The 16,586-nt window shown below is 46.3% G+C and overlaps 1 protein-coding gene across 1 annotated transcript in view; it reads left to right on the forward strand.

Moving 5' to 3' along the window:
- The window catches only part of Eef2k (eukaryotic elongation factor 2 kinase), a 66,568-nt gene that overhangs the window by 20,773 nt on the left and 29,209 nt on the right, over window positions 1-16,586 (forward strand). Inside the window, exons 3-6 of the mRNA XM_042689839.1 lie at window positions 8,559-8,659; window positions 11,257-11,317; window positions 13,822-13,859; window positions 14,834-15,005. Coding sequence (XP_042545773.1) covers window positions 8,559-8,659; window positions 11,257-11,317; window positions 13,822-13,859; window positions 14,834-15,005 — 372 coding nt within the window. The remainder of the gene's footprint in view (window positions 1-8,558; window positions 8,660-11,256; window positions 11,318-13,821; window positions 13,860-14,833; window positions 15,006-16,586) is intronic.

The following is a 16,586-nucleotide window of genomic DNA, read 5'->3' on the forward strand; positions in this document are numbered from 1 at the left end:
CAGGCCCAGAGTTCAAGCCCCACGACCAACAAAAAAAATAAAATAAATTAAGGGCGATGGGTTAGGAGCAATGGGTGACAGTGTTGTCAGACACCTTGTATTCATATACTGTTTTGTAGAATGGGAACTTCTTTGTACAACTACTTAAAGATGATAATAATAAAAATTAAGGACAGGGAAGGTGGCTCAGTGGTAGAGTGCTTGCCTTGCATGCATGAAGCCCTGGGTTCAATTTCTCAGCACCACATAAGCTGAACAAGTCGGAAGTAGTGCTGTGGCTCAAGTGGTAGAGCGTTAGCCTTGAGCAAACAGAAGCTCAGGGGCAGTGCCCAGCCCCTGAGTTGAAGCCCCAGTATCTACACACACACACACACATATCTTATGAGCCAGGCACCAGTGGCTCTTGCCTGTAATCTTCGCTACTCAGGAGGTTGAGATCTGAGGATTGAGGTTCAAAGCCAGCCCAGGCAGGAAAGTCTATGAGACTATCTCCACTAAACTACCCAGAAAGCTAGAGTAGAGCTGTGGTTAAAGTTGTCAATATATATTTTATATATTGACATAATATATACTCACAAACATGAAAATATATTTGTTAAATATAAATGAATATAAGTAGTTGTATAGCAAAACTTAAAGGAGGGATTTGGTGATCACACACACACACACACACACACACACACACACACACACACACACACACACACACACACACACACACACACACACACACACACACACACACACACACACACACACACACACACACACACACACACACACACACACACACACACACACCCTACAGAGTATGTGTTACTCGTATGAAGAATCCACACAAACCAATTGACAAAAAACCTTTCCTCTAAAGTCATGTCTTCTATAAGGCAGAGCTATAACACAGCTCTTCTGGGCTGTGTTCACCCTTCCCATGGCCTTGGGGCTCTGGAACAGCTCCCCTTTTCCCACCTCTGTCTGTAATGTCTTTCAACTGATGTGTGGGGGCGTGCAAATTACAGGGGAGGCCTCTTAGTCTGCAGACGTTTCTGGCACTCTCTGGTGTAGAATTCGGGGGATAATTAGCGTACACACGCCATGTCTACACATACATACTGGCACATATACACGTGTGTGCATATGTACAGCAATACAAATATTTGCATGCATGTGCACAAATCTGCACTTGTGTGCATGCACATGAAATGTGCATGTGTGTTATACAAATATACGTGTGCACATGGAGAAGGCCAGCCTCTGAGGAAGCTCACTTCCACTCACAGGAATTGCCTTTGGCTACTATTAGAATTCTTTTTCTATATCTCTGTCATTTCTGCATTTTCTAGAATAAGTATACGTAGCTTATATGGTTTTTGTTTGTTTGTTGTTTTATGCCGGTCCTGGGGCTTGAACTTGGGGCCTGGGTGCTGTTTCTGAGCTATTTTGCTTAAGGCAAACACTGTGCCACTTGAGCCACAACTCTGCTTGTGGCTTTTTGGTGGTTAATTGGAGGTAAGTCTCAAGGTATCCTGGCAATGGTGCCTCACACCTGTAATACCAACTACTTAGAAGGCTGAGATCTGAGGATTGCAGTTGAAAGCCAGCCTGGGCAGGAAAGGCTCTGAGATTCTTTTTTTTTTTTTGGTCGGCCGTGGGGCTTGAACTCTGGGCCTGGGCTCTGTCCCTCCGTTCTTCAGCTCAAGGCAAGCGCTTACCACTTGAGCTACAGCACCACTTCCGGTTTTTCTGGTGGTTATTGGAGATAGGAGTCTCACGGTCTCTCCTGCCCCGGCTGGCTTTGAACCGCGATCCTCAGATCTCAGCCTCCTAAGTAGCTAGGATTACAGGCGTGAGCCACCAGCACCCGGCAGGCTCTGAGATTCTTACTGATAGTTAACCACCAGAAAAATGGAAGTAGCCATGCGGCTTAAAGTGGTAGAGCACTAGCCTTGAACAAAAAAGCTCAGGGACAGTGACCCTGCTCAGGCCCTGAATTCGAGCTCCATGATCACCTCCAACAACAAAAATGAAGAATCTCATGGACCTTCTTGAACAGGCTAGATTTGAACTTTGTCAGATCTCAGCCTCTGAGTAGCTAGGATTATAGATGTAAGTCTCTGGGGCCCGGCCACATGTTTTTAATTTAGTAAGAAAGTGAGAAGTTTTATTTTACAAGAACTGTCTCCTGAGAATATCTTGAGGCTCATTCTACATTAGCACATATAAAGCACTATAAGAAAATTTTTGGTGCATATGTGTCATGATAGAAAAGATATAGTTTTATCAGCCCCGTGTGTTTATGTGTGTGTGTGTTGGTAAGGAAGCTTGAACTCTTAGGGTAGGTGCTATCCCTTCGCTTTCTTGCTCAATCTTGGTGCTCCACCATTTGAGTCACAATTCTACTTCTGTCTTTTTGCTAGTTAATTGGAGATAAACCTAGGCTGGCTTTGAACTGCAGTTTCAAGTCTTGGCTCCTGAGTAGCTGGGATTATAGGCACCTGGCCAGTTCAGCCCTTTTTGAGGGTGTGTGTGTGTGTATTTAGGTGTGTCAATACTGGGGCTTGAACTCAGGTATGGGTACTGTCCTGTAGCTTTTCCCTTAAGGCTGGCACTCTACCATTTGAGCTATGCCTTCATTTCCAGCTTTTTGCCGGTTAATTGGAGATAAGAGTCTCTTGGGTTTGTCTGCTTAGGCTTGGCTTCAACTCTTAATCCTCAAATCCTAAGGATTTATAGGCAGGAGCCATTGTATCTAGCCGGCTTATTACTACTCCAGTACTGGAGTTTGAACCCAGGATCTCATGTGTGTCAGGCAAATGCCCTCCATTGTACTACACTATAGCCCTTTGAGTGAAATTTCTGTTGTTTCCTCCCCGCTATTATGAGCAGTAGTAGTAAATATTCATATATATGTGACTATTATATATAATATGTAATACTATATATCTCCAAGCAAACCTTAAAATACTGTATGTTTTATAATATGTAATTCATATACATGTAATTCATATCATGTGTACTTCCTCTCTGTGGAACGTGGGAAAGGTGGGCCTTTGCATACAGAAGCATGTATTTGCATGGGGTCATCCTCCTTTGGTTTCTCCCACAGACATTGCAAACCTGTTCTGTGCTGTTATCCCCCACTTCCCTCCCCGGGGAGCTGCTAGGAACTAGAACTTGTGTGGCAGGCACTGTGGGCGGGGCTGGCCCTGCAGTACGTGCCTTGCTTGCATGAACTCACTTAATGTGTACAGCAAGTCCTTGACAGCTGGCATTTTGCCCAACAGTAAACCTCAGGTTCTGAGAACTTAAGTGGCACTCCCAGGAAATGGTGAGGTTGTGTTCCATCCCAGGAGATCTTGCTCCAGAGTTGATTCTGTTACTAACTGCAGCTTTTTTTGGTCCTTGGTCTTGCTTCTCTCTCCCCCACCCCCCTTTTTTTTTAATGCAAGTCCTGGGGCCTGAACTCAGGACCTGGGTGCTGTCTGTGAGCTTTTTTCGCTCAAGGCTACTGCTAGTGTTCCACATCTTGAGCCAAAGCTCCACTTCTGGCTTTTTGCTGTTAATTGGAGATAGCAGTCTCAGATTTTCATGCCTGGGCTGGCTTCCAACTGTGATCTCAGCCTCCTGCATAGCTAGGATTACAGGCATGAGCCACCAGTGCCCAGCCTGGTCTTACTTCTTTTGTGCTTATGCTTGTCTTTTGTTTTTATTGTTTTCAGAGGTAAAGTTGGAATTGAGGGCCTGATGCATACCACTAGTGGGTTTAGTTGTTGTTGTTTTTAGTGGTTGAATATAATTTCATTGGAAGATATTGTGTGTGCGCTTTCCAGAGAATGTCCCCGTAGTAACATGGCCAAGGTAAAAGTTTGCCTTTAAATGCTGAGGATTGTCCAAGTGCTAGTGTTCACATCTGTAATCGTAGCTACTCTGGAGGTTAAGATCTAAGAATCTGTTCAAAGCCAGTTGGGACAGAAAAGTCCTTAAGACTTATTTCCAATTAACTAGTAAAAAACCTAAATTGGTAGAACACCAGTCTTGAGCAGAAAAAGGCAAGAATGCAAGGCTCTGAGTTCAAGATCTAGTACACAAGAACAAAAATGACATGCTGGGTGTCGCTGGTCATCTTTCAGAGAGGTTGGGCTAACATGAATGCCTCCCACCCACTCCGTGCACGGACACACCTGCTCTCCCCCCTCTCCCTGCCAGCCACCTTCCACTGCACTCACGCGTTCAAGTCACCAAACCAGAGGGTGGGGAGGAACTGGTAAGAGAACTGTGTTCTCTGGAATGAGATAAGGATGGATGATTTAAGAGGCTGGCCTTGTAACTAACCTTGCAAAGGTGTTCCTGCCCACAGAGCCTGAGGAGCCCTTAGCCTGGCAGCCCCAGGCTTCACAAGGCAGTGACCACAACAAACAGTCCTGAGGCAGAGAGAGAGAGAGAGTGTGTGTGTGCGTGCGCGTGCGCGCGTGCATGCACGCACATGCGTGCACACGGGCGGCCCTATGCCCTGAGACTAGAGATTGCAAGGCTGAAAGGTTTGGGCTGTGGATCAGTAATAGAGGGCTTGAGCCTGTGGGTTTGGTCCCAGCATGGTGATGAGTGGATCAATCTTCATCATAGATACAGGTAGACAGAGACAGACAACCAGACAGGTAGATGAGATGAAAGAGACCTTGCACTGACTCTTGAGTCTCCCTCCCAGCTCTTTTCACACTAGTTATTTTTCAGATAAGGCCTTTCTTTTTGCCTGCCCATCCTGAACCATGATCACCCTATTTTATACTTCCCACTATATCTAGGATGACAAAGATACACAACACCCATAAGTTGGTTGTTTGGATCTCATTAACTTTTTTGCCTTTGCTATACTTAAACCACAGTTCTCTTGATCTCAGCCTTCTGAGTCGGAAGGATTACAGATGTGAGCCACTGCACCTGGTCAGTTTATCCATTTAAAAGGTACAGATCAGCTGGATGTCAGTGGCTCACACCTGTACTCCTAGCTACTTAGAGGCTGAGATCTGAGGATCACTGTTTGAAGCCAGCCCAGGCTGAAAAGTCCATGAAACTCTTATTGTCAAAAGGCTGGACATGAAGGTGTGGGTCAAGTGTAGAGTGCTAGCCTTGAGTGAAAAGGCAAAGTGAGAATGTGAGGCCCTAAGTTCAAGCTCCAATAGTGGTACTAAACAAATACATTACCAGGTGCTGGTGGCTCATTCCTATATATAATCCTGCTACTCAGTAGGCAAGCCAGCCCAGAGTGGGGGAGGGAGGGTGGCCAGGGAAGGTGGCTCAGTGGTAGAGTGCTTACCTTGCATTCACAAGGCCCTGGGTTCAATTCCTCAGCACCACATAAGCAGAAAAAGCCGGAAGTGGCGCTGTGGCCCAAGTGGTAGAGTACTAGCCATGAGCTGAAGAGCTGAGGAGCAGTGCCCAGGCCCAGAGTTCAGGCTCATGACCAACAACAACAAAAGCCAGCCGGGCAGAGAAGTCCATGAGCGTCTTTTCTCCAACTAACAACCAGAAAACAGGAAGTGGTAGAATGCTTACCTTGAGCAAAAGAATTCAGGGACAGTGTCCAGGTCCCGAGTTCAAGCCCCATGACTGACAGAAAACAAAACAAAATGTACATACATGCATAAAGTGTACAAAGCAACAGCTTTTCATATAATCATACAATTCTGATCCCAGCACTATAACCAATATTATTGCTTTCATTCCTCCTTAATCTGCTTCCTGTCTCCAAGAATTTGCCTTTTTACATCTCCTATACATAGAGTCATATAATGTGTGTTGCGTTGTGTCCTTACCTCACTTAGCATGGGGTTCTAAGATTTATTCATATTAGAATGTGTGTGCTTAATAGGGGGTTGCATTATGAGGTTTTACATTTGTACAAATGTATTCCATTCTTTCTCCCTCCCACTCATACCTGTCTCATACCCGCTTTGTCATTCCCTTTTTTTTTGGATCCGGTTGTGGGGGCTGAACTGTGGGCCTGGGCGCTGTCCCTCAGCTCTTCAGCTCAAGGCTAGCGCTCTACCACTTGAGCCACAGCGCCACTTCCGGCTTTTTTCTGCTTATGTGGTGCTCAGGAATCGAACCCAGGGCCTAATGCATGCAAGGCAAGCACTCTACCACTGAGCCAACTTCCCAGCCCCATTCCCTTTTTTTTTTTTTTTTTTTTCTTTTCTTTTTGTGTTATGGAACTTGGGCTTGAACTCAAGGCCTAGGTGTTTTCCCATCATTTTTTCCACTTAAGGCTGGTGCTCTCTTTCTGCTAGTTAATTGGTTTTCCTTCCCCAGGCTGGCTTGCAACCTTGATTCTCAGATCTCAGCCTTTTGAGTAGCTAGGATTACATGTGTGAACCTTCTGCACCCAGCTTGTTATTCCTTTTTATTGCTGAATATTATTCCATTGAATGGGTAGCATGTTTTAAAAATCCCTTCATGATGCATTTAGATTACTTCTGCCTGAATGGTCATTATCATGCTGCTTTTGTGGTGGGCATGTTTCCCCCTTCCTTCCCTCTCTCCCTTTCTCCTCTCCCTTTTTTCTTTCTGGTTGTTTGAGTGGAATTGGGCTGTCATGTGGAATTGCTCTGTCCCATGGTAATTCTGTGTTTAGCTCTTTCTGCCTTGTATAACACTTCAGCCAGCCAGGGTGTGGTAGGCTTGGCTTTGAGTACCGAGCCTGCTATTTCCTGGCTGCTGATGGTGTTTGTCAAGAAATTTCTTTTGTTCTTTAAGTCTAGGATCCTCATGGTGGACTAGGGAGTGGTCCCACCTGTTGAATACGATCACAAATTGCTGTAGGGTGAAGGGCATCTTGACAAAGACTCCTAAGAGGCCAGGGCACTTTTACTTTAGTGAATATCACTCTGTGTGTGTGTGTGTGTGTGTGTGTGTGTGTGTGTGTCTGTGTGTGTGCCTGTGTGTGTCTATGTGTGTCTATGTGTGTTGGGGCTTAAACTTAGGGTCTGGGTGCTGTCCTGCAGTTTTTTTGTTTGTTTTTTGTTTTGCCAGTCCTGGGGCTTGAACTCAGGGCCTGGGTACTGTCCCTGAGCTTCTCTTGCTCAAGGCTAGCATTCTACCACTTGAGCCATAGTGCCATTTCCGGCTTTTTTGTTTATGTTGTACTGAGGAATTTCATCCAGGGCTTCATGCATGTTAGGCAAGCACTCTACCACTAAGCCACTTTGCCAGTCCTGGCCTATAGTTTTTTTATTCAAGGCTGACACTATGCCATTTGAGCCGCAGCTCTACTTCTGGCTTTTTGGTTGTTAACAGGAGCTATAAGTCTCACAGATTTTCTGCCCAGGCTGGCATTGAACCACAATCCTCAGATTTCAATATTCTAAGTAATTAGGATTACAGGTGTAAGCCATCGATGCCCATCCCTTCAGATTTTAAATGTCATGCATACAGCAGTTGCATTTTCAAGAAAATAATGTGTCCTATTGAACTCTTGCACAAGGGTGTGTAAAGCTGAAGACAGCTGTTTTAGTTCAGTACTGTTGGTCACAGGACCCGAGAAGTGAATCCCGTACTTAACCACATAAGAGCTGGAGAGATAACCTGGAGCACAGTTACACAATGGGTAGTTCAGCCCCAGAAAGGAAATGAGGCCAGGCAGGCAAGCTGTACACATGACCTGGAGAAGGGGAATCAAGCCAGGGGCTGGTAGCTCACTCCTGTAATCCTAGCTACTCAGGGCTGAAATCTGAGTATCAAAGTTTGAATCTCACCCCAAGCAGACAAGTCCAAGGGATTATTTATTTCCAAATAACCAGCAAAAAGTTGGAAGGGGAGATGTGATTCAAATGGTAGAGTGCCAAGCTTGAGCAGAGAAAGCCAAGTAAGAGCATGAGGTCCTGAATTCAAGTCCCAGTACTGGCATAAAACCAAAAAAGAAAGGCCAGGGCTGGGAATGTGGCTTAGTGGTAGAGTGCTTGCCTAGCATGTAGGAAGCCCTGGGTTCAATTCCTCAATGCCACATAAACAGAAAAAGCCAGAAGTGGTCCTGTGGCTCACATGGTAAGAGTGCTAGCCTTGAGCAAAAAGAAGCTCAGGGACATTGCCAGGCTCTGAGTTCAAGCCCCTGAACTAGCAAAAAAAAAAAAAAAAAAAAAAGGCCAGGTCCTGGTGGCTCATGTCTGTAATCCTAGCTGTTCAAAAGGCTGAGATCTGAGGATTGTGGTTCAAAGCCAGCCTAGGCAGAAAAGTCCTTGAGACTCTTATCTCTGATAAACTAGAAAAACAAAATATCTGGAGGTAGAGCTGTGGTTCAAGTGGTAGAGGATGTTAGCCTTGAACAAAAAAGCACAATACAGCACCCACGCCCTGAGTTCAAGTCCCAGGACTGGCACATATATATTAAAAAAGATACATCTTTTCTGTCTCCAAGGGTTCCATGTCCCTGAAAGCCTCCAGGGACCGTAGCTGAAAATCCTCTCCTCTTCTGGAGGCTATGGGCCTCTCCAGGGAAGATAGCAGGACAGAGGTAGTTGGGCCACACGTGGATCTAATGCTAATGTTCCCTTTACTTTCTCCAGGAAACCTGGAAGCATGCGATCGAGAAGGCCAAGCACATGCCTGACCCCTGGGCTGAGTTCCACCTTGAGGATATTGCCACAGAACGAGCATCCAGGCACAGGTTGGTGACTCATCTGGGGGCTTTGAAGAGTCCAGGGAGGCCCAGGTTCTGTTTCTGCTCATACCCAGGGAGGCTCAAGTCTCATGGGAATCAAAGAGAAGAGGGTAATACAGGGCAAATAGCCCCAATCTGAAAATCTATATTTTGGATTTTGGAGCCTTTTGGGTTTTCTTTTTTTTGTTTTGTTTTGTTTTCTTTTTTTTTTTGTTGGTTGTGGGGCTTGAACTCTAGGCTTGGATGCTGTCCCTTAGCTCTTCGGCTAAAGGCGAGTGTTCTACCATTTGAGCCACAGTGCCACTTCTGGTTTACTGAGAGGTTTATTGGAGATAAGAGTCTCTCGGACTTTCCTTCTCTGGGCTGGCTTTGACCCACGATCCTCAGATCTCAGCCTCCTGAGTAGCTAGGATTATAGGCATGAGCCACTGGTGCCTGGCTACCTTTTGGATTTTGAAATTATGAATCTTTAACCAGTCAAGTCCATACAAATACTATGAACATCTGGAAACATCTGAGGTCTGAAACGCTTCTGGTTCGAAGCATTTTGGATAAGGGACACTCTACCTGTAATCACAGCGGCCAATGGACTGGGGTCCTGCTAGAGCATCTGCCTCGCAAGGGCAAGGCCCTGAGTACTGCCCAAGAAGGAATGGAAAGAGGGAAGAGCAGCCACTGTTTGAGTATTCATGCATGTGCCAGTACTATAAGGTTATCTCACTGAGTCCTAATGGGGCCACAGGTACATATTAGACAGGTTAGGCTGACCTCTGCCCCAGTAACAGATACTCCCAGGATTCTGGAGGAGAGTTCAGGGCAGCTCAGGGAGGCATCTTCTGGCTCCATCATCTCAACCTGTAAATCACCAGGCACTGATGGCTCACACCTGTAATCCTAGCTACTCAGGAGACTGAAATCTGAGGGTTGAGGTTCAAGGTCAGCCTGGGCAGGAAAGTCCATAAGATTTTTTTTTTTGGGGGGGGGGGGGTCCAGTCGTGGGGCCTGAACTCTGGGCCTGGGTGCTGTCCCCTCAGCTCTTCAGCTCAAGGCTAGCGCTCTACCACTTGAGCCACAGCGCCACTTCTGGCTTTTTTTTTTTTTTTTTTGCTTATGTGGTGCTGAGGAATCGAACCCAGGGCCTCAAGCATGCAAGGCAAGCACTCTACCACTGAGCCACCTTCCCAGCCCAAGTCCATAAGATTTTATTTCCAATAAACCACTCAGAAAAAGCTGGAAGTGGTTCAGGACTGGAGTGGTGCGGGGAGGGAGGAGGTCAGAAATGGATATATGAGGGACATGTTGAAAATGAACTATACAACTTGTGGGTAGGGATGGGAGAGAAAATTTTGCAGAGAGGGAGAGAAGGGGTGATATTGTCCAAAAAGAAATGCACTCATTACCTAACTTATGTACATCACCTTTAGAGTAACAATAAAAAAAATTAAAAAGAAAAAAAAAAGCTAAGGGACAACACTCTGGTGCAGAGTTGAAGCTCCAGCACCAGCACAAAAAGCCCATAATAATAAATCACTGCTTGGGATGGCGGTCTGTAAGCACCTACACAGCTCTGGAGAGCCCTCCTCTGAGCCTGGGCGGGGCTACCTACCAGGCCTCTGCTTGTTTCTTCTTGCACTTGCTTCCATAGCTGAGAAACCTGTTCTCACAGGGCTAGGAGTGTCCTGGAGTCTGCCCAAGCTGAGAAATGGGCCAAAGGAGGCCTCCAACCAGAGCTAAGAATAGCTGAGCCCAGTGCAGGCATTGGATCTTAGTGATCCCTGAGACCAGGAGCTTCCCCCAGATTGCCCCAAGGAATGGGAATGCCTGGAAAGGGGAGTACTCTAGAATTTTCTCAGAAAAGTGGCAATATCCTGGGACATTCATCTTTCATGTACCTTCTTTTCCTTCTCCTCCTCCTCTATCTCTCTCCCCCACTCTTTCTTTCTTCCCTCCTTCCCTCTCTCCCTTCCTCCCTCCCTCCCTCCTTCCCTTCCTTCCTTTCTCTCTCTCTCTCCCTCCCTCCCTCCCTCCCTCTCTGTTTCTTCCTCCTCCTCTTCCTCCTTCACCTTCTGCTCGTTTTGTCCTTCCTTCTTCCTTCTTCCCAAGTGCCTGGCAGTGATGAGAGTACTATTGCCTCTTTTCTTGAGACTTGTTATTTGTTACATAGAACAGTTATAAGGATATTTGTTTATTCAGACATTTATCCGACATGCGTTTGTTAGGATCTGCATAGTGCCAGTAATTCACACATATAATCCTAACTACTCAGGAGGCTGAGATCTGAGGATCAAGGTTTGAAGCCAACTCAGGCAAGAGAGTATGTGAGATTCGTAAATCCATTTAACTAGCAAAAAGCCAGAAGTAGAGCTGTGGCTCAAGTGATGGAGTGTTTAACCTTGAGCAAAAAAACTTAAGAGACAGTAGGCAGGCCCTCAGTTCAAGTCCTAAAACCAGCACAAAAGAAAAAAAAATCTACACATTGTAACATTGCCTTGTGGAAGAGCCAGCTGCAGACAAGGCTAAGGGGACCCCAGAGGGTCTTTTAGCCACAGAGGGACAGAATTACATCACGATGCTGTACTCGGGGTGTGCTCTGGTCTCTGTAGATACAATGCTGTCACCGGGGAGTGGCTGGAAGATGAAGTTCTAATCAAGATGGCGTCTCAGGTAAGCAAGCCCCGATCCCCAAGAACTCCTAGCCCGCTTCATTCCCTGTGCCCTCCCCTCCACATCCTTTCCACTCATGCCACTTTTTTTTCCCCACCAGTCCTGGGGCTCGAACTCAGAACCTGGATGCTGTTCCTGAGCTTTTTTTTTTTTCTGCTCAAGGCTAGCTCTCTACCACTTGAGCTATAGCTCTACTTCTGGCTTTCTGGTGAGTCTAAGAGGCTCACAGACTTTCCTGCCCAGGCTGGCTTTCTTGGCGATCCTCAGATCTCTTGCTTTCTGAGTAACTAGGATTACAGGCATGAGCCAAGGCCAAGATTCTTTTGTCTGTGTCATAACTTCAGACCTTTTAGTCCAAGGTGGCCTGGCCTGTTATTTGGGCTGGTCGCAGCACTGCACATCATGGCAGGAGCCATGGTTGGAGGATGTGGACAGGAAGTAAAGGGGTTGCGGGGGTGGGGGAGGAGGTAGGGTCTTAACATCCTTCTCATGACCCCCGTGACCTGACTTGTTTCTACTTCAAGTTCTTACTGCCTTCCAAGCACACCCTACTTTGACAACAGTGCCTCTCCCAGCTTTTGGGTCCAGTTGTGGGGCCTGAACTCTGGGCACTGTCCCTCAGCTCTTCAGCTCAAGGCTAGTGCTCTACCACTTGAGCCACAGCGCCACTTCCAGCTTTTTTTTTTCTTTTTGCTTATGTGGTGCTGAGGAATCGAACCCAGGGCCTCATGCATGCAAGGCAAGCGCTACCACTGAGCCACCTTCCCAGCCCCCTCTCCCAGCTTTTGGGAGCTATTCAGGAGCCAAACTATAGAAGTTGGGTGCAGTGGTGCTACACACCTATAGTAGCAGTCCCCATAGTCAGGCCAGAGAATTGCTTGAGTCCAGTAGTTCCTGGCCAGCCTGGCAACATAGTGGGAGCCCCCATCTCAAAAAAGTAAAGCGAAGCTGGGTGCTGGTGTCTCACACCTGTAATCCAAGCAATTCAAGAGGCTGAGATCTTAGAATTGTAGGTTAAAGCTAGCCTGGACAGAAAAGTCTGTGAGGCTCTTATCTCCAGTTCAGTAGCAAAATACGTGAAGTGGAGGTGTGGCTCAAGTGGTAGAGTTCTGGCCTTGGGCAAAAAGAGCCAAGTGAAAACAAAGACCCAGGCCGAGAGTGTGGCTTAGTGGTAGAGTGCTTGGCTAGCATACATAAAATTCTGGGTTTCATTCTTCAGTACCACATACACAAAAAAAGCTGGATGTAGCACTGTGGATCAAGAGGTAGTGCTAGCCTTGAGCAAAAAAGGCTCAGGGGCTGGGTGCCGGGTGCTGGTGGCTCATGCCTGTCATCCTGGCTACTCAGGAGGTTGAGATCTGAGGATCTCGGTTTAAAGTCAGCCCCAGCAGGAAAGTCTGTGAGACTCTTATCTCCAATAAAGCACTAGAACACCAGAAGTGGTGATGTGGCTCAAGCAGTAGAGCACTCACCTTGAGCTGAAGAACTGGGGACAGCACCCAGGCCCAGAGTTTAAGCCCCACGACTGGGGGGAGGGGGCGGGGAGAGAAGGGCTCAAGGACAGTGCCCAGGCCCTGAATTCAAGCCCCAGGACTGGCAAAGAAAAAAAAGAAAAGAAAAAAGAAAAAATTGAATACCCTGAATTTTCAAACCCAGGACAGGCACAAAACTAAACAAATTAATTAAAACAAAAATGATCCAGGGCCAGGAGTGTGGCTTAGTGGAGTGCTTGCCTAGTATGCATGAAGTATAAGGTTCAATTCCTCAGTCCTACATAAACAGAAAAGGCCAGAAGTGGTGCTGTAGCTCAAGTGGTAGAGCAAAAGCTAAGAGACAGTGCCCAGGTCCTGAGTTCAAGCTCCAGGACTGGCAAAAAAAAAAAAAAAAAATGACAGCAGACAGAGTCACGGTATACTATATGTCTAGACTGTTCTTGAGTCCTAGGCTAAAGTGATCCTCTTGCCTCAAGCCTCCAGTGTAGCTGGGACTTCAGTTACACACCACTGCTCCAAGCTTCATTTCCATCCACCTTTCAGGGTTTCTGTTTTGTTTTTACCACATTGGGGATTGAATTTAAGGGCCTTGTGCTTGCTAAGAAAGCACTGTCTGAGCCACACCCCCAGTCTTGTTTTCAGTTCATTTGTAGATAGGGTCTTTCAGATACGGTGCTCCACACAGCCTTGTCCTATTCCTACAAATGCCTTCCAAGTAGCCGAGATGACAGGTATGCTCTACCAATATGCCTTTCCTTTCTACTTTCTGTTACTCAGGGCTGGGTACCTTAACTCCTCCCCACCCCCAGCGTCCTGGCTCCCTGGGTTACAGTAGAAGAATAGAGGGTCCTTCTTTTTCCAGGAGCCTCTGTGCATTGGCCCAGCAGCACAAGATGGAGGGTCCAGAGTGTTAACATTGAGATGAGGTCCAGTGCTCACCTGTTGCATGGATGATGTTGATGGGGAGCAGTAGGAATGGGACCTGATGATTGTCTGTGTCCTATCTTTCAGCCCTTCGGTCGTGGAGCCATGAGAGAGTGCTTCAGGACGTAAGTGACTCAGTCCAGTGCGTGGGGCCCTGCCCAGGCTCCATCAGGTTCCTAAGTCCTGGGACATTTGGATATCACCAGCCAAAACCTAGAGACAGTAGCCTCTGACTTCTTGCAGCCCAAGTTCCTGTCCATCTGGTCACTGCTGAACCAGCTTTGGGGCCCAGCTATAGACAAGCTGCAGGAAGATGGAAAATATCCATTCTTTTTTTTTGCCGGTCATGGGGCTTGAACTCTGGGCCTGAGTGCTGTCCCTCAGCTCTTCAGTTCAAGGCTAGCGCTCTACCACTTGAGTTACAGCGCCACTTCTGGTTTTCTGGTGGTTTATTGGAGATAAGAGTTCACGGACTTTCCTGCCTGGGCTGTTTGAACCACGATCCTCAGATCTCAGCCTCCTGAGTAGCTAGGATTACAGGCGTGAGCCACCAGCGCCTGCCTGGCGGGAAAATATCCATTCTTAGCCTACTCTGTCCTACTCTAGTGTTTGGAGGTCAAGAAAAGAGGAGACCTTTAACAATGACCTTTACCAAGCCAGGTGCTAGTGATTTAGGTCTATAATCCCAACTACTTAGGAGGCTGAAATCTGAGGATCCAGGTTCAAAGCCAAACCAGGCAGGAAAGTCCATTTAAGTCTCCAATTAATCATCAGAAAACCAGAAGTGGAGCCGTGGCTCAAAGTGGTAGAACACTAACCTTGAGCAAAAAGATCTCACAAACAGTGCTCAGGCCCTGTGTTCAAACCCCATGACTGACACCTTCCCCCAGAAAAAATCCCACCATTAACCACCAAAAATGGCTTCTAACCCTGTTCCCAGCCCTTTGAAGGGTACAGTGGGGTAGAGGTCCCTCCTGCCTCCTGCATTTTGTTCCTGCAGCCAGCCAAGTCAGGCAGGGTCAGGATATCTTGAGGCCCCGACCTAGATTCCTAGTAAACCCCAGAGTTCCACATGGTCTTCCTCCTGTTTTACCCCCAGGAAGAAGCTCTCCAACTTCCTGCATGCCCAGCAGTGGAAGGGGGCCTCTAACTACGTGGCCAAGCGCTACATCCAGCCTGTGGACCGGGATGTGTACTTTGAGGACGTGCGTCTGCAGATGGAGGCCAAGCTTTGGGGGGAAGAGTATAATCGGCATAAGCCCCCCAAACAGGTGTGTGCCACCCCACCTGCCTCCCTTCCCCACAGTGCAGCCAAGGGCAGTGTCTGGGTCTGATGAGGTTAGTGGTACTAGCCATGAATTTCAGGGTCCCGTCTTCGCCTTCTTACCAGTGGCCAGTGACAGCTAGTATTTGTTGTTGGTGGTAGTGGTCATGGGGCTTGAACTCAGGACCTGGACACTGTTCCTCAGCTCAAGGCCAGTGCTCTACCACTTGAGCCACAGCGCCACTTCCGGTTATTTTAGCCATTTATTGGAGATAAGAGTCTCATGGACTTTCCTGCCCAGGCTGGCTTTGAACTGTGATCCTCAGATCTCAGCTTCCATAGTAGTTAGGATTACAGGCATGAGCCACTGGCGCCTGGCAACAGTAAGCATTTATTGGGCACAAAGAACCATGTACTCTATATGAAGAATTATTTATTCCTAAACACAGAGCTTTGAGATTGGAATCTTGACATCCATGTACAGATGGGATCTGTTAGGATTTTTGTTTGTAAAAAACAGAAACCCACACAGAGTAGCTTAATCCACAAAGAGAATTTAAGCTACTCTGGAAGCTGAGCTCTGAGGATCAAGGTTCAAAGCCAGCCCAGGCAGAAAAGTCCATTAGATTTTTATCTCTAGTTAACCAGTGAAAAGCTGAGGAAGTAGAGCTGTAGCTCAAGTGGTAGAGCACCAGTCACTTGAGCTGAAAAAGCCAAGGAAGACTTAATTAAACCAGTATGCTACATCTGGGATAATAATTATGCAGAAAATGGGAAAGCAAGCTTGTTTGTTTATAATGGCCGCGCATGTTTACTATTAAGCTAAGAAAGGCAAAACATTATCAAAAAGTATTTCCTTATTTTTTTTAGTAGAATATGATTATTGTTTTAATTCATTTAATTCAATTGCAAAAAATGAGTGACAGTAACTCTCTGTAATATATCTTTTCATTATGTCCAAGTGTAAGGTAAATAACATTTGGATAGTATTCAAAATACATGATTAAAAGCAAGCAATAAAATTGGTGAAAATTTTGGAATTTTATATTGAAGATTAAAATCCATAATGCAAAAACATATTGTACAAGTCAACAAGATTAATAATCAATAGGAAGAGATGGGCAAAAAATCTAGGTAGTTAAGTTATAGAAAACAGTATTTGAATTCAGAATAAACATACAAAAATGCTCTTATCAGAAAATACAGATATACAAGTATGAGCAATAAAATATCTATCTTGGCTACCAGAATTGCAAATGAATTAGAATTTAAAAAAAACATCATTAGTAATGTTAGATTAAGGCGTAGAGGGGCAAGATCTTGTTCAGAACTCTGTCAAGCAATTTTTTTCCTTTTTTGTTTTTTTTTGGGGGGTCCAGTCGTGGGGCCTGAACTCTGGGCCTGGGCACTGTCCCTCAGCTCTTCAGCTCAAGGCTAGCACTCTACCACTGGAGCCACAGCGCCACTTCTGGCTTTTTCTGTTTATGTGGTGGCGAGGAATCAAACCCAGGGCCTCATCCTTGCAAGGCATGCACTCTACCGCTGAGCTACCTTCCCAGCCCCCTTTTTTTCCTTTTTTTAATTATTT

This window comes from Dipodomys spectabilis, unplaced genomic scaffold (genome assembly GCF_019054845.1).
Source record: "Dipodomys spectabilis isolate Male_0828 unplaced genomic scaffold, ASM1905484v1 ptg000127l, whole genome shotgun sequence".
Classification (NCBI taxonomy): domain Eukaryota; kingdom Metazoa; phylum Chordata; class Mammalia; order Rodentia; family Heteromyidae; genus Dipodomys; species Dipodomys spectabilis.